Source organism: Apteryx mantelli, chromosome 5 (genome assembly GCF_036417845.1).
Source record: "Apteryx mantelli isolate bAptMan1 chromosome 5, bAptMan1.hap1, whole genome shotgun sequence".
NCBI lineage: Eukaryota > Metazoa > Chordata > Aves > Apterygiformes > Apterygidae > Apteryx > Apteryx mantelli.
In genome coordinates this window covers 32,136,862-32,163,815 of record NC_089982.1, presented here as the reverse complement: position 1 = coordinate 32,163,815, position 26,954 = coordinate 32,136,862, and the positions used below count along the sequence as shown (strand labels likewise).

Here is a 26,954-nt window from a genome sequence, read left to right as displayed (position 1 = left end):
ATTTAGTAGATAAAATATCCTACTGAATCAAAACCAAGCATGAGTTTTTCTATTTGTAGATTGTCTAAAAAAGCCTTTTATAAGAATTGAACTCAGTAGTTTTTGTGTATGTTTGAGAGGGAGAGGGAGAAAGAGACGATTAGCAGCTCACAGGGGAGCTGGTTTGCCTGCATGAAACTGTTCTTGATAAAATGAACTTTGCTATACTTTTGCTCTTTTATTAAGCTTGTTAACTACTTACTGTTTGCATACTTCCTATCATCTACTCACTTGTTATAGTTCTTTATAAATAGTTGGTAGCTCATTTCTGAAATTAGATATTTCAGTCTTGGATGCATATTTTTAGATGGATTCAGATTTCTGAAATCTTAATAGGGGAACTAATTTTTTGCACTTTCTTAACAAAATTGAGTTTTAATTAAAGGATGTTTCTTGTATTCCCTTCTTGCTCCAAGCTGTAAATCCTCTTGTGAGTGGGACCCAAATGTTCTGATTTGCTTTGCTGTTATTTATTTTTTATTTTTTTGGGGGGTGGGGGGTGCCAAAACAACTAGCTTGGAGAACTTTAATTGAGCTATAGTTAAGGACTTTTTTTTAGTATATATTTCTTATACATCTGCACTACATTTACTGGGCTCCTGGAGTATCCATCAGAGCATCCAGTCTCAGAAGATTTTACACTCTTGAAAGCAACAGAAAGCACCTTTTGTGTTTTGAGGCTGCTGCTTCTGGAAATCCTGGAAGCTTTGACTAACCTGCCGTCCTCCAGCTAAACACATGAGGTCCGACAATTTTTGTGACTGTGGCAGTATACCTGTTTGTTTAGCTTTGGTATATGGACAAATGTTCTTCTGGTTTTGGCTATCAGCAGCAAAAGTTTGCTCCAGAGTCACAGTTCCCATGAGCACCACGTTGGTGAGCCCCTGCGCACGCTGGCTCTGTTCCAGAGTCACGAGTCTGGAAACACCAAGTCACCACCGAGCTTTGGGAGCTCTGGCTCCAGCTCCGGTAGCACAGGGGTTTCCAGACTTTATGGCTTGAAGGCCACAGGTACAACAGCAGGCTGAGAACTTGCTTAGCAAAATGTATCTGGGAGGTAGTATCATTAGCCGTAACATGATATGCTTCATAAATGCAGTTTGCTGGTAGGGAGGAGTTGTCTTTATTACTTAATTTATAGTTGATTTTATCTGACTTTTGCTGAAAGTCTGGAGGCGGCATGGATTCAAAACTGATTTCAAAGTGGGTGAATTGAGCATCCTCGTTGGTCAGCTGTGATTGCAGCTTAGACACAGTAGTATTGTAATAAGAAAGATGTTCTTGTAAGTGCTTCCTAATTCTAAGGGTACACCGGTAAATCAATAAGAAATAATAAGCTTCTATAGAGATCAACCAGACTTCCTTCAGGGTATATCACTTTTGCTGCTGCACTGTCCTGCACATCAGAGAAGGGAACTTTTAGGATCACAAGTAAAAGGATCTTGAGAAAAGGTTGCTGCTGGAGCAGCAGAGCAGATGCTCTGGTAGGTTCAGCTGAGCCTGGCTTTAGCTGTCTGCTTATGTCTCCCCTCTCCAGGCCAGCACCCTTGGGAGAGGATGCAATTAAACAGTCCCCATGTGAGACATACGAATGTTTAAAAGGCTGCAACTTGCTTCTGAGCCCTACTCGAGGATTATCTGGGGTAGGATTTGGTGCGGGTCAGTAAATCACTAAAATATTTCCGACCAGCTGGAATGAAGAAGGGAAATTGGTATTAACTATGTTAGCAGTTTGAGTTAAAACTGAGGGAGAAGCTTAGTATGGAATTAAAATTGGTAACCCAAACTAAAATCCCAGTAATTTTGACTTCAGTTCTATTGGAACTAGATTTTTAGATTCGATACTCTGAGTTACCTAATACTCTTGTAGTGTAGACCTGCCTTTGGCACTGCAAGTTTTGAGAGCTCCAGCACACTAGCTATCCTTACAGAATATCTCATAATTCACTGAAGATACGGATCCAGTCCTTTAATCCTAATTTCCATGCTCTAAATTGTTGCACACAAATTCCTCATACACGCCTGGGACAAAACCTGTCCCTGCTGTCCTGAGTAGAGGTGTGCCATACAGGTCCAGACTGATGTGACCCAAACCATGTATGCAGAGAGAGATCCTGCAAACCTGAATCCCCTGCCTAGTCTCTGACATGTGCACTTCTTCTGTGTCTGAGTGGTGCTTTGAATTCAGCAGAGGAATATATGCAGAGACAACTCAGAGGCTGGGGAAATGACTTGCTACACGAACTCACCTGTCATCTGGAATAGGAATCAAAGGGAGCAAAGGCATCTGCAGCAGAAATAACATAAAGACTGCAGATTTCGTTGGGCACCCTTCCTCTTTCTTACATCTGCAAACAGCCCCGGGTAGCTGCTGTATTTGTATACTGCTTTCCAAAGGTTGCACGTTTCCCTTGCATATTTAGGACTGGACTGACCTATTGAAAATCAGCACAGTCTATAATGTCTAGAAGAACTGGTCACGCACAGTCAGCCTATTTTATTATTTCTCTCTGTTTTTTCCCCCTGCAGTTCCTTGCCTTTTCTGCCCCCACTCCATGTTTTTTGGCGCTCATATCAGTGCAGAGGCCTTTGGTGCAATTCCACACCATGAGAAACAGAAGTGATCTTTGGGTGCAGTTTTCAGGCACTAGTATCCTTGTCAGTGGTGGCTGCTTTTTGAACAGCAATTTGGCATTTGAATTGGTTCTCTGAGAAGACAATCGAACAGTATGTTAAAATCAGATGACTTTCTGTCTTTCTCTCTTCTATGTCCTCTTTATTATCTATTTTAGTGAAAAAAACTGCAGAAGTGTGAAGTTCTGTTTAGAACTTGGCTGCAATGAAGAGCTACCTGCGACAGAGTTTAAACTCATATGCCAATCAATATGTGTAAATATCAGTTAGAAAAGAGAATAATCTAATCTGCAGTGTCTATAAAGGTTTCAAAGATGTACCTTGATCGTTAGTTAAGACAATAGGGATGTCTCAAAAAATTACAGTTGAAGAGACTAATAATTCACTCTCAAATGGAAAAAGGCAAGGTCACTTGTATAATTACCTGTTCTAACATTTATATTCCTTGTACAAACTGCTCCTGCTCACACAGAAGTCCAGCTGATGGCCCTGGAAATACTCAGGAGCAGGAAATGCAGATTGAATCCTTAAGCTTTGAAGGCATAACAAAGAAAAATTTAGTTGCCTTTTCCATCTTTTTGTTCTCTTTTATTTTTGTAGTATGAATTATTATTTCATATGGTCAGAGTTAACTTATAGCATGTACCTGGGATGGATGCTTAAGGACGAGTAAACAGAAGAATAGAAGAAGAACAAAAATGAATGCTACAGATGCAGGGTTAGATCAGTATTGAGGTGCTGGTTTTAGCTGTGGATATTTGTATTGATATTAATAATGCTGTTCTATCCAAGTTATTACTATTCTGTTTCTCCTAATTGTCTCATACAGTCTCTGATCCCAATAGGTTGTTAGACTAATAGCCTTCCATGTTTTAAAAATGTAAAAAAGATATTGTGAAAGGTGTTAGCACAGAAATCAGAAAGGTAGTCAGCTACTTAAGCAATCAGAGATGTTCCGCAAACATACTTGGAGGATGGAGGGAAAAAGAGAGGGGAAAAGATAAATTGCAAAGGTGGAGGCCATGGTACTATACCAATGTAGGCCAAGACGCAGAGTTGGCAGTGGTTCCCTTTCTGTGCATCCTGGTAGGAGGGAGGGTGGAGTTGGATGTGAAAGCGGGCTTTCTGTGTGACACCTCCATGCTAAGATACTGTCTGTATTCAGGAAACACTTGAGAAGCCATTCTTTTTATATGTTTGTTTCTATTTACATAGACTTTGTGGTTGAAGATAAAAAGCCCAACTTGAAATGAAAATGCCTGAATAAACCTCTCCGAATTCTGGAAACACTAAAACTTTTTAAGATTATTTGCAGTGGTGAAATGCATCAATCAGGCAGGCTCCCGCTGAAGGAAAGCTTTTCCAGTAGATAAGAAAGGTTCCCACTGGCTTATTAGTGGTACGAGTGGCCAAGCAGACGCATGGGCGGCAGTGATGCATGGCCCTGATTTTTCTAATCAGAGTGCAGTGAAGAAAGGGGATCTGAATAGTGGCTCTGCAGGAGATGTGGGGGCTTCAGTATTTTAACTAGTGACTTCCTTTGCCAACTTAGTGCTAACGATGTAAGGTGTTGTGACAAGGTACCTGGTGAAGTTGTTGTCCATGTCTTCCAAGCCCCATGTCACGGGCATGGAAGAGCCAAACCCTCGGCAGGGGCACTTGTCCCTTGCCAGGCCTGTGGTGTCCCAGACACTTCCCTTTCAGGGAAGCAGCATACAGGGAACACAGCTGGAAGCTGCTTTCCCCTCTCCTCCTGCTGGGGAGATGCCTCTACGGGGCGGTGAGAGCCGCGCTGTTTGGCAGGAGCTGGCTGGGTGTTGCAGAGAGGCACCCATGCCACTGGCCTGAGCAGGCTGCAGGCTTGGTGGCCCCAGGGCGAAGGGTGTGATGTGTGTACGTGCTCATGGCAACTTTTTCGGTGGCCGCAATCACAGCTCGTCTCTGTACTTGGTGTTTTGTTTGCATTGCGCAGTGTTGCACTGCTGCAGAGCAGGTTACGTGTTTCCAGCCCTTGTGGCTCAGTTCACTTGCTGATGTGATAACCTGCTGAGGTGTGTTTGATTTTTTTCTATTTTATGTTTTGTTTGTTTATGTGAATCATTGTTACTGTGAATCAGCCCTGCTAGAGAAGTAAAACAAACGTTTATTAGTAATCTCCCCGAGTAGTTGGCAAAACCCTAGTCTGCTTTAACCACAGGCTAATGGAACGTAACAGCAAAGCAGCACAACCTTCGGCGTTTCTGCTGCTCTGTGTTTTTCTTCATTTTCACCATTTCGGCACCTGAAATACATGCAAGTCTATTATAACATGTGTTTCTCTTTCACCGAGGGCCATACAGTTCTGGATCCATAGTAGTACCTGTACAGAAAGATGGCAGTATACTCCTTATGAGTTTCGCAGCTGAATATTCACTGCAGGAATAAAAATTTCTTGCAAGACTGATGTACTATTAAAGCTCCAGAACTGTAAGACGTATTTTGTTTTACTGGAGAGATTGTGGGTCTCCTAGGGTTAAGCTAGCTCTTCTCTTGGTTGCCGTGAAGGTCCCAGGCTTTCGTTAGTCCTTTTCTTTCTTTTTCATAAGCAGGTGGTTTGTCCCAGGGGCCTGACTGAATTCACTTGAAAAGAGGTGAGGGAGCAGCACATTAATGGTAGACAGGAAAGTGAGTAAACTCACCAGATTAATTAACAGTTGGAACAAAAAAGTTGTTATCCAAATTGGGATCAGCTAAACCTACGTTTACATACATATAACTTCAGCTACAGCACTGTAATGTGAGTCTGACATGTCAAACCTATCAGGCCAAATCAATAAACCTTTTAGCTAGGTAAGAATTACCAATTTTGGAACCACTTTTTCAATGAACTATGATGTATTGTATCTCTTTGCATACTAACGCATTGCCTGAAAAGCCCAATTGTATTTGGCTGATAACTGACATCAGATTATGCTTTGGGCTCAGAGCAGGATAAGGTAACAAAACATATGTACCTTGACATGTTTCAGTATCTACCTTTTGATACAGAACACAATCACTTTAACTCTCCGATTGTGTCCACATTTATCGCCTTAGGCCCTGAGGGCATATTCTCCTTGCAAAATGAGGGTGTGGTGTGGTGATGCAGACTTCATCCCCCGGCACTAGCACAGTACAAATCATCTGAGATAGGCACTTAAAGAGGCCAGCCCGCAAGCCTTCACTGCTGCTATAACACCATTCACACCTGGAACGAAAGCACGTGTGGTTTATACTGCGTCTTTGATGGTTATGCTGCTCTGCAGTGCAGGCAAGATCCTCTCAGGTTTTCCCCTTCCTCCACTTGAAAATGGGAGTTTTGTTTCCTCTCACGTTAATCCCTCTATTTCCATATTTCCATAATGTCTGTATTTCCATATTTAGCAAACCAGTGCAATACTTAGGCGCTTAGCTGTTGGGGAGGGGATTGTGGGCGCTCTCCTGAATGTGTTGGTCTGAGATTTGAATTTTGATTTCAAATAGCACTTAAATGTCAAATGTTCCGGTAGGAGCCAAGAAATTCCTTATGAAATTGGGTAGGTTTAGGTCAGTCTCTGCTAGTGGGTACTGCCAGCATAGTTAGCATCCTGTGTAAAGGAAAAAGGGGAGTTTCTGTTCAGGGCTCCCCCACACATTTCCCATGGTCTGTAAAAGCATGCAAGCACCCGCTGCCTCTGGGTAGCTACATAAGCAAAGACCACTAGTTTAATTCACAGTTTAATATTCTGGTCTGTACTATGGGGCATCCTTTCCTGGTGGCAGAGGAGGAAGAGTTGCTTTGTATCCCTTTTGTTTCCTTTTCCCTTTAGTGCTGAGCCTCAAAAATGACCAAGTGCAGACCACTCAGCCAGTATTACATTACTGCAGTATTAGCATCTCGTAAGCCATTAACGGTAACCTTTTACTTAAACATCATCTAAAACTTCCATAGGCTGATGCTGGCAACTAACTGACAGGAAAAGTGGGATGGCATTCTTTGACTGCATAAAATACAAAATGGAAGAAGAAAACAAATAAAGGAATAGACTTCTAAAATAAAATAGCAAGGGTAGTAGATGCTTTAATGGTATTCATATGCATACAGTTTTAAAACTGTATAAGCAGTTATGACCACCTGCCATGCTGTCAAGAGTAGTTATCTTCCATTAAAACAGCGCAGTAAAAACAGCTGTAATGATGGTATTATCATACACAAGAAAAAAAATATGTTCTCCTTGGTCAGCTAGCAGAATAATTTATTCAACTTTTATCACAGGTGTTTTTGGATGAAAAATTCAACAGGGTTGTCATATTTACTTGTTCAGCTTTAATCAGTAGTGACTTGCTGACTTGTATATAAGTTATGTAATAGTCATATCAAAACAAGACAATCTGGCTTTGTGCACCTCTCCCTTAGAAGAGCGTATAGCGTTCTGTGTGATCACAGACGTCCTTGCCAAATTTCCCGCAGAGAAGGCTTAGGTTTTCCTGTAACCAGTGAGTGCTCAGATCCGTATTTCACTGCACGCCCCTTCCCTACATGGCAGCTGTTTTATGGGTGTGCTTATGGGTGTGCTGATATTCTGGAAGTAGGTTGCTCACAGTGTAACTTACACTTTGATATTTGGCATTCAGTATGCTGGAATTTTAAATACACAGTGACAGTGGTATATTATTTAGGGAAAAGAATATTGTTAACTAACATCCCATAAGGGTTTTCAATCATTTAAATTACAGTGCAGCCTGTTTCCATGAACTGTAAACTAAGAGGATTTATATAGGATTATAATGGCTCCAGAGGAGCTGTGAAGTGAATAATCTGCATTTTACAAGTTGCACTGCTGTGGTCTATTATGTCAATCCTCGTTCACTTGTAACACTTGTTGTTGAACAGGTACTGTTATTTGCGTCTTCACCTTGTCATTACATTTTGTTCATTACAAAAAAAAAAAAAAAACACACCCCAAAGACTATGTAATAATAGTATTTAACTTTTTGAAGTATAATGGAATGAAGTGTCCCTTAGAAGAATAGTTTTGATACTATCATTTGAAAGGATCTAACAGCAAAGGAGAGACCTCCATAGGTCATGAGAATGGTGGAGCACAAGAACACTGGTGTGATGAGGTTTAACTTCTGAGTAGGGTTATTTTAGAGAAAAGAAGAGTCACACACATCATATAGTGAAGGAAGGACGGACACTTCTATTTTTTTCATACCTACCTTTACAGGAAAAAAAGCTGCTAAGTAAAAGCAGATAAAATTAAAGATTTATCCACAAAAAGCGTAGAAGGCCATGGAACTGCTTTTTCCTGGGTAAAACATCATTAGAGAATGAGCTTCTTGTGGATCTAAAGAAAGTATTTCTGTAGATGTGAAAAATAAGCAGAATCATGATAGCATCCTTAGTCTGTAATTGTAAAGGCCATGGGGAAAGTCTTTTTCCTAGGTACAGGCTATCCCAGAGAAGAGCAGAGCTGACTGCAGAGCGCCCGGGCATGGCGTTGACCATTATCAGAGACATGATGATGGCCTAGAAGAGCTACCCCAGAGCCTTATGGGTTACATTTTCTCCCTGCTTCTAAGAAAGTACTTTTATCCTTGAAGGCTCAAATCCTGTGATCTGCTTTGTGCTCATTTTGGTTACTGGAGCAGGCCTTGCAAGCATTTTTGCTGAACTAAAACATAAATTTATCCTCTTCCACTTAACTGGTGGTTTCTCTGGGCTTGCTTTCACGTGAAGTGTCAGCAGGAGTACTGCAAGAAGGAGAGTGTGCTATGGAATCCCAGAATATAGGGCTTTGGGGGTATTTGGCTACCTGGCCTTTTGATGGCACCACTGGACAGTTTTTAATAGGTTAGTTGCGATTTTTTTTCTTTTTTGGAGTTAGAATAAGAGGAAGCGTAGTAAGTCCTGTATAAACCATCATTATCACTTTTGTTTTAAGATTTCAGCATGCAAGAGTAGTGCCTCATTGACAGAGGGTACCCTGAACAGCATGCCATCGCAGAGATGAGCTCTCTTAAAAAACTCCTAAGTCTCATTGACCATACTGTTCAAGATCACTGGAAAAAGGTTGATAATTCTGACTTTCATGTCACTATCCAATCTGAAATACCTTTAAGGAACTTGATCTGCAGAAAGGTTTCAGTATTAACTCTCTAAGGGTGGCATTTAAGATTTCTCAGCTTGGACACTAAAAAAAATAAAACATATGCTCTTCTTCTCCTATGCATGTGATTGTAGTTCAAGAATGGCATTATGAAATTTTAGTGAGAGACAATTTCAGCTATCTGACGTTTCCTTTCTCAAAGTAGTAAAGGTAATATATATTTTTTAAGTCTATTTTCCCATTTGAACACCATTCAGGGGCCTCCAGTTACTGCACATTGCAAAAATGAGCAGCCCAGCTCACACCTGGAATTTCCTGGAGTTCCCGTCCATGTGAGATCACAGTCATTTCTTGCAGTATTTCAGTGTGCTATATAGACCATCCTGTGAATGTAACCAGTCTGCTAGGATATCCTTAACAAGAGCCTCATCTCCTTGCTTTTCACTGTTTCCTTGCTTTTCACTATTTACTTGCTTTTCACTATTTACCCGCTGGACAAACCCCTTCATAGTAATGCAATACTGTTAAAACATCTCCCTTTAATTTCATTTACACCCTTTTATAACTTTAAAAATGCTAATGCTTCAAGGCACCCACAGTTACCATTTTTCTCATTTTGAATTCCTTCAGAAGAGGAGCCTTTCTTGGTAAATGATATTTCAGTTTCCATGGTGCTCCTTATTACAAGTAGCTGCTCTTTTCATCACTGAATGGTGCAATTTCCATTCATGCCGAAATATCAATGGTAAAGTACAGCAGCAAATTGTTCCTTTATGATCCTTGTCATTGTGGAAACTCTCCTGTTCAAAATTAAATGTCAAAGAATTGAACAAATATGAAAAATCTGACTCCTTTTACACACGCACACACAGACAGACACACACTCCTCCCTCGGTCCCTCAGCATGCTGAAGCATTTGTCTTTTGTTGTTACCGTAAGAAGTTATTAATATACTAACAGTGGTGCTTCCTAAAAAGTTCAGGTGCAGGAAGGAGGGGGCAGCATTGCCCCCATGCCCTCGGCAGGAGGTGAGCGAGGTGTTTTGTATTCAGGCTGTTTTTTCCAGGCTCTGAACTCCAGCGGTTCATTTTGAGAATGATAGCAGCCTCACCAGCCTGCTCCATTACATTACTCAAAGTGTCACTGTGCCATTTGCTGTTCCATCAATCAGAAACATATGTCCTCAGCAGACAATAGAAATACATACAGATCCAGGCAGTGTCCACCTCCACCCCAGCTCCGCTACCTGCACACGCTCAGGTACCTACAGCAGTATGGGAAGGGGGGTGCGACAGCCAGTATATTTTTTAATGGGATTCATTTTGTGACCACCATAATCTCTTACCTGGCAATGACATTATTGTTACATGGTCATCACTCTCTGCTGGCTTAGGTTTCTGAGCTGTGAGGCCTGATCTACTCGTTTGCCATCTTGGATTCCCTTGGTTATACTGCTAAGTTCCTCCCCAGTTGTTGCCAGCTCTTTGCTTACTGCAGTTTTCGTGCTTTGCGGGAAAGCAGTCATGTAGGACTGAAGCTTTGCTTGATAGTAAATCTTCAGGAAACTTCAGGAGACTCCTTTTCCTGCTAAAAGTGATTCTGCCTGGGGAAAGTAGGCTCCCGTTCATAAATCAGGTGCTCAGAGATTTCATCATTGCAAATTCCCAGCAGAGCCTTTGTAATAAATAAAACAGCTTTTAATGCGCAATCACATCTTCACTTCCTTCTTACTGAGTTTATTTTAAGTCTTGCAGTGAGGGTGTGTCTGTGCATAGCAGTTAAGAGAAAGCTGGAACTGAGATCCAGTGCAGGTTGGTGCAGTACAGGTTGGAGGAAATGCTTTGAGTGTCTCCTTTGCCCCACGCCGCTTCATTTCCATAGATAAGCTTGGTGCAGGCTGGTGTTTTATTTTTAGAATCCCATGTCAGGTCTGTGGTTATACCTTCCTTGCCTCTAAGTAAGCGCTGTGATTTACTACTGCTTCTCATCATAATCTACGCTATTCGCAGTGGTAAGCACTTCCAGAAAATAGGCCAAGGAAGAAAGTAAAATGCTGGAGCTTGTGAAAGAGTAGAGGTGCTCCCTTCATCTCTTGATTGAGTGCAAGCTACAGCATAAAAGACAAATCTGTGGTTTTGGGTCTCTAGTGGAAAAGGTCACAAAATTCCTAGAGTACATAAAATTTCCCCACAACAGAAATAAACAAAGGATGAACAAGCGTACATAATTATTAGAGGTGGCAGCCACCACCCACAAAAGGACCGAGGATCTTCACCGTCATTTTTGGTATGGAAATTCTAAATACAGATCCTTAACTAGCTGCTGCCCAGTCTCTTGGGCACCTGACTTTTCATCAGTAAAGTCTCCTCAGCTATCTGTAGGCAAGCACACCTGAGGGTAATCCTGAGTTCCCGGGGCAAGCCTGACTCTGTACAGGAGTGACTAGGCCTGACTATTACAATAAGAAAGAAAAGCCAGCTTAGGTCATTGGGACCTTGAGGTCCTTGGGAAGGGTGGGACTTAGCGTCAAGTTACAGTGCAAGATAAAAGCCAGGTCTGAGTATTCATATGTCTCTTGGAAACTGTAGTGAACATTGTACAATCAGGATGCAACTGAGGTAATCTGAGGATGTTTGATATTGGCACTTGATGGACATATGGAAGTGATTTATCAAAGAGTCGACTGAGAAGTCACAGGGGATGATATTCATCTTATGTTTTAAGTCTATGTTTCATTTCATTTTTAAAGGTGCATTTTTAAAAATAAAGCCCCCATTCTACTTGTATTTCACATTGTTTCAGCAGCTCTATGCGCTGCCTTTTGTGCTTATTACTTTTTGGTGCTTAACAGTACTTATGCACTTGCTGTGCAAGCAGTGTGGTGTGGCCAAGCAGAGACAGCGTGTCTAATATTTGATGTTGTAACCTCAGCTTTCCTTTGTGGATTTAGCTGTTATCTTTAATAACTGCCATATTGTCCTAATTTTCCTTGGGAATACCAGGAATGCTATCCACTCCGTGCAAAAAGATTCAGGATCTCATTGAATGTGAGATCTCTGTTTAGCTTGTATTCCAAGGTTCAGATGAATCGATTCAGACCACTGCTCTTCAAAGAAAGGTGTTTTATAAAAGATACGGGCTTAACAAGTTATGCCCTGGACTGTGACATAAATGAATGCCTGATTTTGGTGCGGTTTGGATAACCAACCAGAGTTGGTACACGGTGTGATGGCTGCCAAGACAGTTTGATCATACCTAGCATTCTTGATAGGATTAAGTTCATAGCTATAGCTGTTACATTTTTAAATAAATTGTAAATCGGTCAATCTGAATATCATGAACTATGCTAAAGTTAGTTTCAAACTTATAACGAAGACCTACTTGGTCAATTTCTATGATTCTATAAATCATTTAAAAATTGTTTACATGATTTGTTTTATTCACTAATTTATTTTACATTCTAATGCTCTGATTTAAACATACGGTAAAATTCTCTATTAAAATAAAACAAATCACATTGTGAATGTAACAGTTATCTCCAGGCTCTCAAGGGCTGTTGACAGATCTGCTTCTGCTTCATACTGCAGCTAGAAGTGTTTGTCTAGAATAAGATGCTGTGGTGAACAGTGTTAATCTCTGTAGTTGGTACCTTTCTGGGTCTTAAGCTTTAGCCAGGAGTGGATTTACGCTAATTCACTTTTTTAGGGAACCCTGCTGGAAAAGTTATTGGAAACTTTTGAGAAGTTAATGAAATTTACTGCCCTTCCCAGCACATTTATAACACAGTTTGACCCTTCGAAGTCAGCTGGTCATAGAAGACCCTTTTTATAAAGTGTAACCAATTATAATCCAAACCACTGAAATCAAACACTAGGAAGAAAGCAAGTAATTAGTCACAGCAGAAGCCTTTTTCTCCTCTTGCTAGGTGATGGAAAGTGAGAAACTCTTTAAACACAGACTGTGGCCTGATTCTTCCCTCTATTATGCCAGTGGCATGCTGTTGTATCTCTGCAGATGTCAACACGTCGAAATGGAGAACAGGGTCCTTTAACTCTCACTCCAGCAGTAACATCCATGGAGCATGTGGTGGTGTAAATGAGAGCATACCTTAATAGCTAGTCTTTCCTTTTTAATTTCTCCCCTACAAAATCGCAATCAAAAGAAGATAAAGAGAAGTCACACAATTTAGTAGTGTCTGAACTGCAAGCCCACAAATAGCAATTCTAGTCTGGAACAGAAGGATGGAGCATATTGGGAGGCAGTGAAAGGAGAGAAGCAGCGACCTGCTGAGGCTCATGTTCATGATGATAAACAAAATAATAATAGCTCACTGCTAAAAAAAAAAAAAAAAAATTTGCCTGGATCCACATTAGCATTTACAAATATGTGGATTCAAGATGTGCTGTGACAATTCCACACCTTTTGCCTCTGTGTTCCTGACTTTGATTCTGTCTGGTGAGGTGGCATCCTTCTAAGCTTTTGTGCTCTTTTTACTCCATCTCTTGTAACAGATGAGTAAGATAGTAATTTTTTCATACTCTGAGGTGGTGGGAACCATTTGATCCCTTCACTGTAATGAGCTGTCCTATAGGCTGCTTTTCACATGAAAAACATGTGGCAGAGGGAAGTTTATGTCAGAAAATCCTGCTTTGTTGTCCAGGATTCAGAATTACCTTAGCTCACCGTGTTCATTTTGTACAGCTAGAATGACCACCAGGGAAGGCCTAGAGAAATAGGTTGGACTCTAGAGCATGGTAGTTGCCAAGCCAAGGCTGTACATCTTCTGGTCTTGCACTGAAGTCCTGGGATTTTTAAATTACCAGGGCTTTCTTGCTGCCTTCTGTGTTGTATTTTTTCTTCCCTACATAAGGTTATTTGGATAAATTTGTACTTGTGACTTCTTCAGCCAAGCTTTGGCCCTATGAACTGTGCAATGGATGATTAGATTTTAAGAGTGCCAAATTCTGGGAACAGTTTGTTTGGAAAATTGCTTAACAGATTGCAAATGGTGAATAAATTATTGCACGAGGGAACTTTTGAGCAGAATCTTGAAACTCCTGTGGTGGTGAATTTTCAACAAACTAAAGAAATACAGAACGTACAGGTTCATGCTCATGAAAACCAAAAAAAGCTGTTTCTGGAAGCCATGTGAAGGAATTAGGACTTTTCTTCTCTCTCTCTCTCTTTTTTTTTTTTTAATACATTATATTGATATATGAATATGAGACATTTGTTTATATTTACCTATTTATTTAAATATAACATAAATTATCTTTCACCATTATGACAACACAGAAAAGATGTGATTTATCTCTTTTAACTTTGCCAGCAAATAATTGTTTCTTTAGACTCTCCAATAGTCCAGATTCTGTTCCCTTATATTTCTTGACTGGGTCTCATTGACAGTTTTTCCCAGGACAGTAGACTCAGACTGAACATTTATAAAATCCAGATTTAAAGCGAATGCAAGGAAATGATTTTGGCATGGCCGCTAAACAACAAAGGACGTGAAGACAACGTATTTTATGCTTGTGAACTCAGCTGAATCTGTGGGGCATATTTTGACTGTGTGCTTGTCATTTCATAGAAAGATCAGCCTGCAGTGGTCACAGCTCTTAACACTTACTGTTTGTTGTTATAAAACTTGTCATTAAGCTGGGATATGAGCTGTAGACTTCTGGGAATGCTCCTCAGGTGATTTATTGATATTGTTCTTCTTATCCCCAGGTTCTCTATTTCTCTATCTACCTTTTTTTTTTTTTTTTTTGCTTGCTTTGTCTCTCTGTGTGTATCAAAAATATTTGCGGGAGGTAGTGCAGTACCAGAGCAGATTATCAAAAGATCTATGATTCTGTGACACTTAAGGTCAAATTCAAAGCCCAGTGGATATCCTGATTAACTGAACCCTATGCCCTGGCTCCAGGGTCCTTACAGACTCTAGAAGGAGGAAATTTGCTTGCAAGTCATACAGTAGTGCTTAGCACTGCATGGGAATGCCTTGCAGCCCCGTACAGTCACAGGCTGACTAGCTGTACCCCAATGCCAAATTTCTCTGTGATGGTAGGTGCCTCAGTGACTTGTTGAAAGCGCAAGGTGGATGTGCCTTTTATTTAAGCTGTCATGGTGCTTCCTTAAAATTGCTTTGTATATAGGGCAGAAAGAGAGGATTTGGCTGTGAGTAGTAAGTAGGGGGTAAATCTTAAAATGGGTAGAGATTCAGTTCAGTTTTAAGCAACATTCAGCTGTTTAGAAGCTACCTTAACTGACTCTCCTCTGATTTAAAGGCTTTTAATTATATGGTCCATATTTTCCTGATTCAGGTTTCCTCAGAATTTTTATCCTTTGATACTGATTTTCTTTAAAGTCCTGGGAGAAGAGGTGACTATTGCAAAAGACCTTCCTGGCAGCTGCTTCCCCTTACACCAGAGGAACAGCCAGCTTGAACATCATCTTAGCAGTAATGCAAAGTGCAGTCTGAAAACATTTTATGGGTTTGGGGCTAACACCAGCGTCTGAAGTTCTACTCAAAAAACAGCTAATTTGCAAACAAATTTTCTTGATTTTGAAACCTGGTAAGATTTCATTCTGAGAAGAAATGCCGAAAACTTTAAAAATATTTTTTGGAAGAACCCTGCCCTACAGTAACTAGTAGCCACTTCAATGCAAGTTCAGGTCCTGAGTCTGCTTTATACAGATCATATACTGCAGTATCCTTTATCCAAGCATAATGCTATGATTTTGAGACCATTAGCCCTTCTGAGGTTTGTTTGGGTCAGACAAGAATTCTGTCTTGGCTCTAAGATTTTTTCCTAAGAAATGTTGTACCAAATGGTCAAGTTTCCTGTCAAAAGTTTTGGTTTAAATGAATCAACATTTAAAATGAAAAATTACCATTTTTCAGAAATTTCTGACTAGCTCTAGTCAAAAACTTCTGGCTAGCCACACCGTAGTTGTGAATTCTTATCTGAATAGAAACTTGGCTTATCAGCATGGTAATATGTTACATTTGATTCATAGGATGCAGAAGTGAAAAGGTGAAATCTTCATAGACAGAGGCAATTTAACGGAGACTAGAACTCAGGTATGATTTGTCCTGATTCGGAGAGAAGATTTGGAAGTCTCGGAGAATATATAAAATACAGGAAAATTGATACCATGATCCTCTAAGGAAAGGAGCTAATCTTTAATGCTAATGGCATCACAGTTTTTCTGCTGGTGCAGTAACTGTAGTTCATAGCAAAAAGTATGATAATAGTATTCTCTTGCAGACTGGGAACTGCCTCTTAAATTGGATGAATAGAATAGACATGATTAAAGCTCTCATTTAGCGTTTTTACATATGGTTCACACCTGTCTTTCTGTGCTTTCAGATGATTCAAGGACCAAGTGTAAATCTGAACTCAAGTGTCAGTAAGAAATGAACCGCATTGTATTACTCATCCCTGAAATCTTGAAACTGGCCTTTCATTTTTGTCTAAATCTGCCACTGAAAGCAGGGCCTAATAAGCAGCTCTCAAATGTGCTATGCACTAGCATACTGCAGCCCTCTAAGGGCCTGCTCCTGTTGGGAGACGAAAAGAGATGTAACCTGACTGCTTATTTCACTCAGAAGCTTAGAAGTCACAAAATTCCTTATGCTGCTCAAGGCAGGAGTTATGATCTTCAGGCTTTGCAATGAATGGTACTTTCTGACTAGTTCTAGTTTGTTTGGGGAGGATTTTTTTGGTTGTTGCTATTACTATGAACGGGGTTAGTGCTGTTAAGCATAATGAGGCAGGACTCCAGGCCAAGGATACTCATGTTTGGAAATACAGGGGATGATTCCTTATTTTAAACCACCATTTTATTTTAGAGGAAATAGACTATGATTTAAATTAGAAGCATTGGGTAGTACTAGGCTGTATAAAGGTTGGTAAGTATTGGAGATGAAGGGCAGAAGGTTTTATCCCAAGCAGGCAAACATTTGGACTGCCTGAATTCAAGAGAGAATAGTGGTTGTACCTAGCAAAGAAAGCAACCAGATATTTGGTAACAGAATGGGCAAATATATTTTGTGAAGTTTGACAGAAGATGTGGTTTCAGTCAATGAAAGGGTATTTGTGAAAATAGTTCGAATGCATTATTTTTGGCTGGAAACTTTCTTTTAACGCTGAGGTTAGTGGATTTTATCCAGTAGCTCAGTGATCGAAAGGTTCATCCATGGTGTGGAAGATGTAATTAAAATTTCTGTTCTGAGAAGATTTGAAACCATATTTCCTGACCTTGAATCAGATGCTAAGTGGATTGAACTCAGTTTACTACAGGTCAGGTAAGGACCTTAACCAAACTGACTGTAAAATATTTGGCAACAGAGCTACAAAAACATTTTTCATAAAGCCGTATTATTGACATACAGTTTTGCACTGTTTCTTGAGTCAGCAACTTTGTAGTTTTTCTAGCCACAGAGCACTTGTATTCCGGGTTATCTGCTCTGGTCCTTGCCATTGCCTTTTGCATCAACAAGTGCATCTTACAGACTGACGGGCTCCCCTCTGTCCAGCTTCTTCACCCGAAACCGTGGGCTTGAGGTAGCATAGGGTTAATGCAATGTCATCATGTCTATCCAGATCTGATACCGCAATACAGCACGATCATCTTTCCTACTTATGTGTCTGGGTTAATATAGTATTTGACACCACAGTTTCTAAGGTGGGCAAGATGAGCAACAGTGATATTGCCCCTGCTTTATTATTTATTTTTTTAAGCTTGGTTTATAGCTTCCTTTTGGCTCTATGAAGGCATCCTTATGTCAAGTATATCTCTGAGAAATAAGGACTAGTGGTGAAGACGATCTTTAATTTCTGACCCAGTTCTATTTCTTTGAGGAAAAAATCAGCAAATAATAGATCTTCATGTTGAATTCCAAAATTGACCTTGTCCCTTGAGCTAATTAGTCATGTCCTTTGGGGTTGTGCTTGCAGTCTCTTCTGGTATATCAGAATTCCTCATTTGTCTCTCTCCTGCCTCCCTTGATCAGGCAACCCTTACAGCAAAGTTTGCTAGATGTAGCAACCTTTGCATGCCTTCAAAAGCAATCTTAATACAGTCAGCTGGAGGGAACAGGCTCTGGAGCAGCAGCTCCCAGCCTCTCCTCAGAGGCAATGCATATACCCTGTCTGTCAAACAGCAGCTTGCTGGTTTGGAATTAAGGAACCAAACATCACTTTCAGATATGGCTCTCTTCTTGGTGCGATGCAGGTATCACTTCAGTCTAGCAGTGATACCGCATGGAAAGAGACTAGAGTAGCACTGGCGACATCCTGGTTTTGTTCTGTATTTGAACATTTGCCTGTAGGATTCACTGTATCTCACTGTGCTTCTGTTCCTCTCCTTTAAAATAGGAATAATTCTGTTTTTTTGCCTTCCCATCTGGGAGGACATGCTGTGTAAAAGTTAGATGTTATTATTTATTTGTGCATTATTGTTTCTTTGTCCTTTAGCTAAGCTATTAGAAGTGAAAATTTGTACTGTTCCTATTTGTGGGACATATTCTGCTCTCATGTATCCCCATAAAGTGAGACAGATCATTGGGACATGGTAGTGTGCGCGAGGGAAGAATTGCAGAGAGGAGGGCAGGATTTTGCATGCGGAACGTTTCTCATCCTGGCAAGATGCTGTATCCCCCCTGCCCCAGGTGGGCAGCTACCTCCTGCCAGCAGGCACGTCACCCTGCCAGGCGCCGGGGAGAGGGCTGCTGCCTCGGGCCCCTGCCGGGGCTGCCGCTGCGCCTGCTCTCCGGAGAGACCCCGGGCCGAATCACCCGGGTCTGTTACTCACCTTACCGCTGGTTCAAGCGCTGATACCTGCGGCCTTCCTAGCTGGGCTCTGCTTGGATGTAAATACAATTAGGCAGCTCTGACTTCTTAGGTGGGCCATACTTTTTGTCTAGGAGACATGGGGACCAGAGCCTCTTCATATCATTCCTCCCTCCAAAGGATTTCTCACCTCTTCTTGGTTATAAAGCTATTTGCTTTGTCTAGGTGGTTTGGTTTAGATGCATTATTTTTACTGGTCGTTTCTAATTATGATATTCCTGGATCACCAAATACGCATTCGCCATCATCAGTGGCTTCTTCTCATGTTATTTGTTTCATGTTCAGGGAATAGCAACCAGATTGCAAAATAATGAGCTACCTTGTGTATTTCAGAAACATACCCCTCGCAATATGCATTTCAATGATTATCGTCACAGTTGGCTATGTGTTAACAAACGTGGCTTATTTCACTACAATCAGTGCTGGGGAATTGCTGCTTTCAAAAGCTGTAGCAGTGGTAAGTTACAGAAGACAAATACGAAGCTATATCCCTGCTGCAGTTTTGTTTGTTGATGTATTCTTATTTCCAGGAAAAAAATCAGTGGGACACATCCAGTCAGGCTTTTGTATGATTTCTCTTTTGCATTAGCGTCCAGGTGAACTTAGTTTGGTTCTCTACTGATGAATGGGATTGCACTTAAGGCTGCTGATAGTATTTATAACATAGTGTTAGCCCATCTTTATTTACTTAAGATAACAAAGTCAATGGGACTCAAACTTACAGCCAAGTACACACTCAAAAAATTCTCCTCTAAATGGTGGGCTGACCTCTTGGGAAGCAGGCAACACAGAGGGATTTGAGGAAGTAGGAGGTCTGCACTTACTTTTGTAGCAGGAAGCAGTAAAGTTGTCTCTGCACAATTGTGTCCTGAGTCATTAAGAAGGGGGTTGGTGTGAATACTGGAGTTCATTTGGGAAGGAGCTGCAAGGCAGCCTGGCTTGGAAATGCTTCTGTGATTGTTTGTCCTGATTTGTGGTGATGACACTGATTTTTATATTCATGCTATCTGACTTGCAATGAGGAAATAAAATTTTGCATGTACTTTCCAGTAATGACACTGCTATGGCTTTTTCAATTGATGTGGCATTTAAAAAATGACCAAATTCTGTAGCTCATGGGAGATTTAGAAGCAAAATGTTTTGCAAACCTCAAGAAAATTAAGCACATCTCCTGTGGTGCCCAAAATCCAAATTGAGGCTCTTACTGTAACCTAGGACAATGAAATGTGCATGGGTGGCATATTTTGTTGGACGGTATCAGCTAAGTAAATTGAAGGCTATAGAGAAAGATATTAGGTATTAGAACTTGACCTGTTCAGGCTGGGTCTTCTCTTTGAAGTCATAATGATCTAAACCAACCTAAGTTAGGGCCTGATTCCACCTCTGCAGCATTGCCGCAGTTGGCAGGCTGCCATATGCAGTCAGGTACTGGGTAAGAGTGGGAGGCCTGTCCACAGTAATCTTGGTGACACAAAAAAAAAGAGGTACCAAACACACAGGACAAGTTTCAAGGGAATGCAGAAGGGGGTACGAATAAACTTACAATACTTGTTAATAATTTGTTAATAAAGTAAAATTACTTTCATGTTTTATGATGGAAAAATCACTGCATATTTCTCTCTCTTCTAACAGACGTTTGCTGAACGTTTAATGGGAAACTTTTCTTTAGCTGTACCAGTATTTGTTGCTCTTTCCTGCTTTGGCTCTATGAATGGTGGCATTTTTGCTGTCTCCAGGTGAGAAAATGCTAATATTGCTGGGGTTGAAAGGCATGGGATATACTTGGAAAGTAAGGAAGCAAGGGGAAGGGAGAAGAGGATTCCTCCCTTTATCAGGAAATGAAAAATGACTATAATGTTTACCATCTGTGGGGATTTTTCCCCCTTTGTTCCCGTTGGCTCTAATATCACATTATTGAAACCCTTTGAATGGTTTGAAAATGGATCCCTTTGAGTGTAGCATTTAATGGCCTCTTTATTTCATATGAAGGAGGAAAATTGGAGGGAAAATATTAAGCAATTTGAAACACCGATAATAGTATAAGGAGGGCACACATTCAGAGATGGCTTTGATTTCTGCGTATGGGCTTCTCCTGCTACTCTCTTCATTCCAAATATCTTAAACAAGCCTCAGCAGCACTGCTGTGCTCTATGACTTTCATGAGCTGCTTTGCCTAGCCACAGTAATGAGCACATTTAAAGTCTGTCTGCATTTATTTCCCACCAGGATGTTCTTTGTTGCCTCCCGCGAGGGTCACCTTCCGGAAATCCTCTCCATGATTCATGTCCGCAAGCACACTCCTCTGCCAGCTGTCATTGTTTTGGTAAATCATGCAAACAAATGTTCCTGCACAAGCATTCATATTACTGCCTTGCTCCGGAGGATTCAGACAGAATTTGGGCACTGCTTGAGTCTCGTTTATTAATGTATATCTGGGCTTTGGGCAGGGCGGAGGACAGGAAAGAGAGGACTGAGATTCGGGAGTCATCTTGTTCTCTCATCTCCTCTTGGCAGCAGCACTTGACTACCTATAGCTGCCACCTAACTCAGGTCTTACTGTCCCGTGTTTTTAGGGACCTGCTAGTGCTTAGCTAGTTGCCTTTCAGAGAAACAAATTCTTTTTTTTTAAAAAAAAAAAGGATGGGGGGAATCATTTAGCTGAAAGTGCAGCGAAGCACCAGCATCTGGGAGCACCCTAAAGGCTCGTTATACCACCTTACAGTGAAAAACTCAAACAATTATGCACCAAGATAATGGCAGGGGGAACCCTCAGCAGTGCTGTGTGTTGGTGATTAGAAAATGAGTAAGCGTGTGCCTGGACAATAGTCTGTGAACTGTCTGAGGACAAACACCAGAATTATAGAGGAACTCCTATACTGATTTCTACAATAGAGGCAGAACTAGACGTTGGCCATGTGTTTGCATTGCAGGTTAATTTGTATGGTAAAATACTAGGACAAAATGGCAAAGTACAGGCCTCAAGCCAGTTTGCATAATGCCAAGTGGATGTGCACTTAATATGCAAACTTCTTAGGAAACCTGTGGGTGTTCAACCCCTTTTTTGGGACCAATGACTGTAATGTGTCTGGGCAGACCTCTGTACCTGAGTGGACTTCTAATCTCAGTAGAAGATGTGTGTGTGTGTGTATGTGAGTGTACTCTAGTATGATCAGATGCTTATACTGGAATTTAAATCAGTTTTTGCACTAGATTTCTAAAAGTGCTCTTCTGAAGTGCCAACCGAAGTGTTGAATTTTATATGTACACATACAACTGTAGGCATCCAAATTTTGAAAGTTAGGTAACATAATTATGATGAAAAGTTTTAATGGAATTCATTTTATATAAACATTTACTTCACATTTTATTTATTTAGGTTGAAGTCACATCTTTTGTGTAAATTGCATTGATTGTTTTCTCTGGAATAAAATGCACTGAGTATGTTAATGCATTTTTTTCCCCTGAAAATAAAATTCTACTATTGCATCTGATCCTGTTACACCAGTGCATTAATTTCCTTTGAAAAAGCCACAGATTCTCATATGAAGATGGCATTCCTTCAGAAATTGTCATTTTCTTCTTGCCCCAATGCAAGAGAGTAGTTGCAGGATATATTCTGCTGACAGTCTGCATTTTAGCATTTTCTTGTTTTATTTCTCCTGCAGAGGTCTAAACACTGTAAGAACGGAAAGAGCTTTTGAGGAGAAATTCAGAAAATGAGCATATTCATCCTTTAGGCTTGGGAAATAAAAAAAAGTCTTTAGGAATTCATAAATTTGTGTATTACATATATGCTGGTATTTGATAGATGTATGTATAACAACTCCAAGAAACCATGCAATCCTATTGTAACACTACTTTGTTTCTTTTCTCAATAGCACTCCTTCACTGGCCATGGCCCTTTGTTACATTATCATGCTTATAGCTGAATTTTAAAACTTTTAGGGCCTGAGTCTATATAGAAGAAATCCTGCCCAATATAAGTCAGTGGTAAAATTTCTGTTGACCTTTACATGGAAGGAGTTTTTTTAATATCTGTGTGTAAAGAACCAAGTACTTTGTAAATCATTAGAGGTTGGAAGCCAGAGACCCGTATTTGAAATATTGATCCTTCTTGCTCAAATCCATGCTGTCTTCACTGCTTAAAAGATAGGAAAAAGGAGGGGAGGGGGCAAGGCTTTGACTCAAGATAACTAATACAAGTTAGTTTTCTTGACATAAAGATTTAGCCCAGCTTTTTACCACATCTGCAGTGGATTTTACCTGGCTGCCTTGTTACAAACCTACAGAGGCTGTCACTACCAGGAGCTTCCGTTTTTCTGAACATGAGGCTCTAGTAAAGGATACTCATTCCTTCATCTCCAGATGCCAGGACTGTGTCATTTCAGACACAATGTGTCTCATAGGTCAAGTGTGGACTGTCCTTCATAGCTGACCCAGGCTTCAAATATTCACCTTTTGTCCATAGATTACCCTGAAATAGAGCCATGTAGCCTATAAAAATCATCTAACTTAAGGTACAACACTTGAGTTTATCCATAAGCTTTTGCCTGCCTCACAGAGATGCCTTACGTATCTCAGAATACCTTTTTAATGAGGAGATGTATTTATCCTAGTGTTGCCCTTGTCTCCCCTTCTCGCTGTTCAGTAGCCTCCTGAGTGACAGCTAAATGCTCCCTCTGCTTAGAAGTGTTTGCATTTCAGCCGCGCAGCAAGCCTACACCCTGCGAGCCTGAAAGGCATGCTGCAAACGCGAGCTGGTGTCAACCCTGTGGGTACAGCCAGCATCCTGTGGCGTGGAGCTAACCCCGACTGGGCCCTCTTCACCCAGTCTTCCTGGTGGGCCTGGGGGCCTGGACGATTCCCTCCTCTTCCCCAAGACACCTGGCCACCTCAGCTACGTGTTGATCACGCACGTGGTCACATGCAAAAGGCAGGCCTGAAGTCTGGGACCCTCAGGTGTCCCCCAGGAAAGGCTGCGTTTCTTGTCCCCATGGAAAGGTTTGATATCACTGCTGTAAAATAATAGAGGTCAAGCCACTGAAACTCTGATGCTCTGAATTTCTTTTGCAGCACCCTCTCACAATGATAATGCTATTCAATGGGGATCTCTACAGCCTCCTGAATTTCCTCAGTTTTGCCAGGTGGCTTTTTATTGGACTAGCAGTTGCTGGGTTGATTTATCTCAGATATAAACATCCTGATATGCCTCGTCCTTTCAAGGTAACCTCCACTCTCGCCTGTTTTACATGAATCCTTCTCCCTTGTATCTATTGTGTAGTCAGACAGTAAAGGAGCATTTTCTGATAAAAAGTTAACCTCCTTTTCACGAAAAGCAGAATTAATAGAAAATAGTCTTTTACACTGAAGAGTCTCCTTGTGTTTTCCTGCAAGATCACCAGGGTTACCCTGGCTGAGCTGTCTTCTGGAAAGAGAGTTCTTTCCAACTCCCCGGTGGTTGTGGGGGAGCAATTGAGGTGGCTGTGTGAAAGTGAAGATGTTTGCTCAGTTTTGCCTGCCTGTCGTGTTGAGGCAGTGTGACGTAAGTTGAGGTCTTTATACTCTAACAACCTGTGTGAAAATACCCCTAGTCCTATGTACTTGCATAGGCTTCACACTGCAAATATTAGGGTGACATGTGCCAACCTGATTTTCAGCCAGTCCTCAATTTGACATCTGCCCTGGTAAAAGCCTGAATATTTTTGCCTCCAGTATTCGTGTCAGGCATAAGCATTAATATTAAACATTTATCTTTCATTTATATTGTCTATCCCATATAGAATATGCCAATCTGATGTGCAAATAAGTTACTAGTCCTTTTATTGTGATATTTGGGACTCACAATTGATTTGCTGACACCATTATTGTGAACCCAGAAAGAAAATGCTAATAGTCTGGCCAACAGCACAATAGTCACTTTGGCCTTGATTCTGCCACTCTTCTTGTTTATTGTAAGTAGCATCTTGCAAAGTAAATTGTCCCATTGTGTGTATGGAAAGATAATGTCCATCATGAATAAAAGTGGAGGAATCTTTCCCTATTTATACATATAGTCAAGAAGCCTATTTTACAGAGGACTAAGAATGTGCACTGTTGCATTCTTGTACGCCTGTCAGCAAATAAGAAGGTCAATGGCACAACCCATTTTGCTTTGATTAAAAAAATGCTTTGACAGTGCACAAAAGAAGAACAGTAATGCTTCAAGGCATGAAAGGAAGGGAATAATCTCCAAGGAATTTGCCAATTCTCCATTACACCAAACATCTCACAAGCCATGCCCATAGGCATTTCCTTCAGAGGAGTGCTAAGATAGTGATTGTAGTGGTGTTCTTGAAAATTGAGAGAATTAATTTGATATTGCTATTTTTTGTACTTTGAGCACTGACACTGATAACGCTATCAGTCATACTGTCAGAAAGTGCTTTTTCAGTAGCTATCAGTTGCATAATGCTATCAAATATCTTTATCACTAGTCAAATGGTGTTTAATTTGCTCTCCTCCTGCCAGATTTTGATTTTTACCTTAGGAAGAAAATCAATATGTTCTTAATAGTTTTAAAAGGTGACTTGAGCTCCTCGCTGTGTTTTAAAATGTTTTCTAATAGGTAATTATCAAAGAGAAAATCTTTACTACAGTTAGTGCTGCTTACTTACCTAATGGAGGATTAGAGAAAGGACTTTTGTAATGTAACATATTTACAGCCCTTACATTTTAAAGGATGTAAAGCAGTACAGTATTTTGGTGTGTAATTAAAAGACTGCTGTGGTACTTAATGCATAGTCCTCTGCTTAAGTTGCTTTTTGCAGTTGCTTGCATTTTGCATGGATGTTCTAGATACTTGTAATTCTCTGGAACTATCTTGTAGTGCTGAGTTTTATCCAATATACATTGCATGGAACACTAAATGCCATTGTCATTCAATAACAAGGTCAACGTAAAGTAATGGTTGTTTGTGTGGTTATCTTTCAGGTGCCTCTATTTATACCAGCACTGTTTTCTTTCACTTGTCTCTTCATGGTTGCACTGTCACTTTACTCCGATCCTGTCAATACAGGGATTGGATTTGCAATAACCCTGACTGGAGTTCCTGCCTACTACCTCTTTATCGTATGGGACAAGAAGCCAAAGTGGTTCAGAAGGCTCTTAGGTAAGTCCCCCCCTCCTCGCTGGCTCTGGGAATTTTTCAGGGCTCCCTGTATTGTGAAATCCTTTCGATTGAGCCTCTTCCCTGCTCTGATCTGGGGGTGACAATGCATGTTTCTCCTTGGTGAATGCTATAGCACTGGTCTGCCACTTACAATCAATGTCAGCTAACTAAAGAGATAGGTTTACAGCAGCCTATGCCTTCAGCTACAGAGACTGACTGGAGTTTTTCCCAAGCAAAAGGCACTTCAGATGACTGCATATCTCTCCACTGCTCCCTTTTCACTTCCCTCCCCAACAAACATCTGATTCCTTTTAAATCACCGACCTTTTTCCCCTGACCATTTGCCTATGCTAACAGAGGAAGTATTTCCTGATAGGGAAATTGTTTTGGAAACATAAACATCACAGTTGTGATGACAGGACAGGCTCGGTACTCGCTTTGGGGCCATGCATCTGTGGGCCACAGGGTAATATTTGGCAGGGGCAGGCGCGGTCAGGCTCGGTCCGGGTGTATTGTCATTAGGGACAGCTTCAGACAAAGGGATGACAAAATACACCGTACCTGGCACACATCTGTGGAAACTCTTGCTGTGTTTCATGACAAAATGACTTCCAAGGGACTTAGCTATAGTATTTCACACCTGAAATGCACTGAGAATCATTTTGATACCATTTCTGAAAAATTTTAAAAGCATTTGTGAAAGTTCTGATGTGTTGGAGAACTTATTCAAAGCACTTCAGCCAGAAAGAAAAAAAAAATCAATACCATTTATTATAACCCCTCATCCTTTTTCTCTTTTTTGTGACTCAACATGATGTGAATTTACCAAAATGGAGGCAATTTTCAAAACAGAAATGAAAATATAGGCAAAATTTTTGAAAATATTTAAGAAGTGATGGATAATTTGTTGAAACAGAAAGAAAATCTTTTCTGCTGCAAGACAAAACAAAACAAAAGCCAAACCTATGAGTTTTCAACAAAAGTTTGTTTCTTTGTATAGCTGCCGAATTAAAAACATGTGGATTGTCTTCACTGCTTTAGTATTGAGTAAAGGATGTTTTAGAATGCACTGCTCACAATAAAAGACTATATGAGTGTGTGTGTGTGTATATTATATATATATATAAATAGTTTAGTTTTTATAGCACACACACACACACACACACACAC

General features: G+C 40.6%; 1 protein-coding gene across 1 annotated transcript in view; it reads left to right on the top strand.

Annotated features, from left to right (window-relative positions):
- Window positions 1–26,954, top strand: part of SLC7A11 (solute carrier family 7 member 11) — a 61,872-nt gene that overhangs the window by 28,715 nt on the left and 6,203 nt on the right. Inside the window, exons 7-11 of the mRNA XM_013951575.2 lie at window positions 18,971–19,094; window positions 20,270–20,373; window positions 20,864–20,960; window positions 23,711–23,860; window positions 25,607–25,784. Coding sequence (XP_013807029.2) covers window positions 18,971–19,094; window positions 20,270–20,373; window positions 20,864–20,960; window positions 23,711–23,860; window positions 25,607–25,784 — 653 coding nt within the window. The remainder of the gene's footprint in view (window positions 1–18,970; window positions 19,095–20,269; window positions 20,374–20,863; window positions 20,961–23,710; window positions 23,861–25,606; window positions 25,785–26,954) is intronic.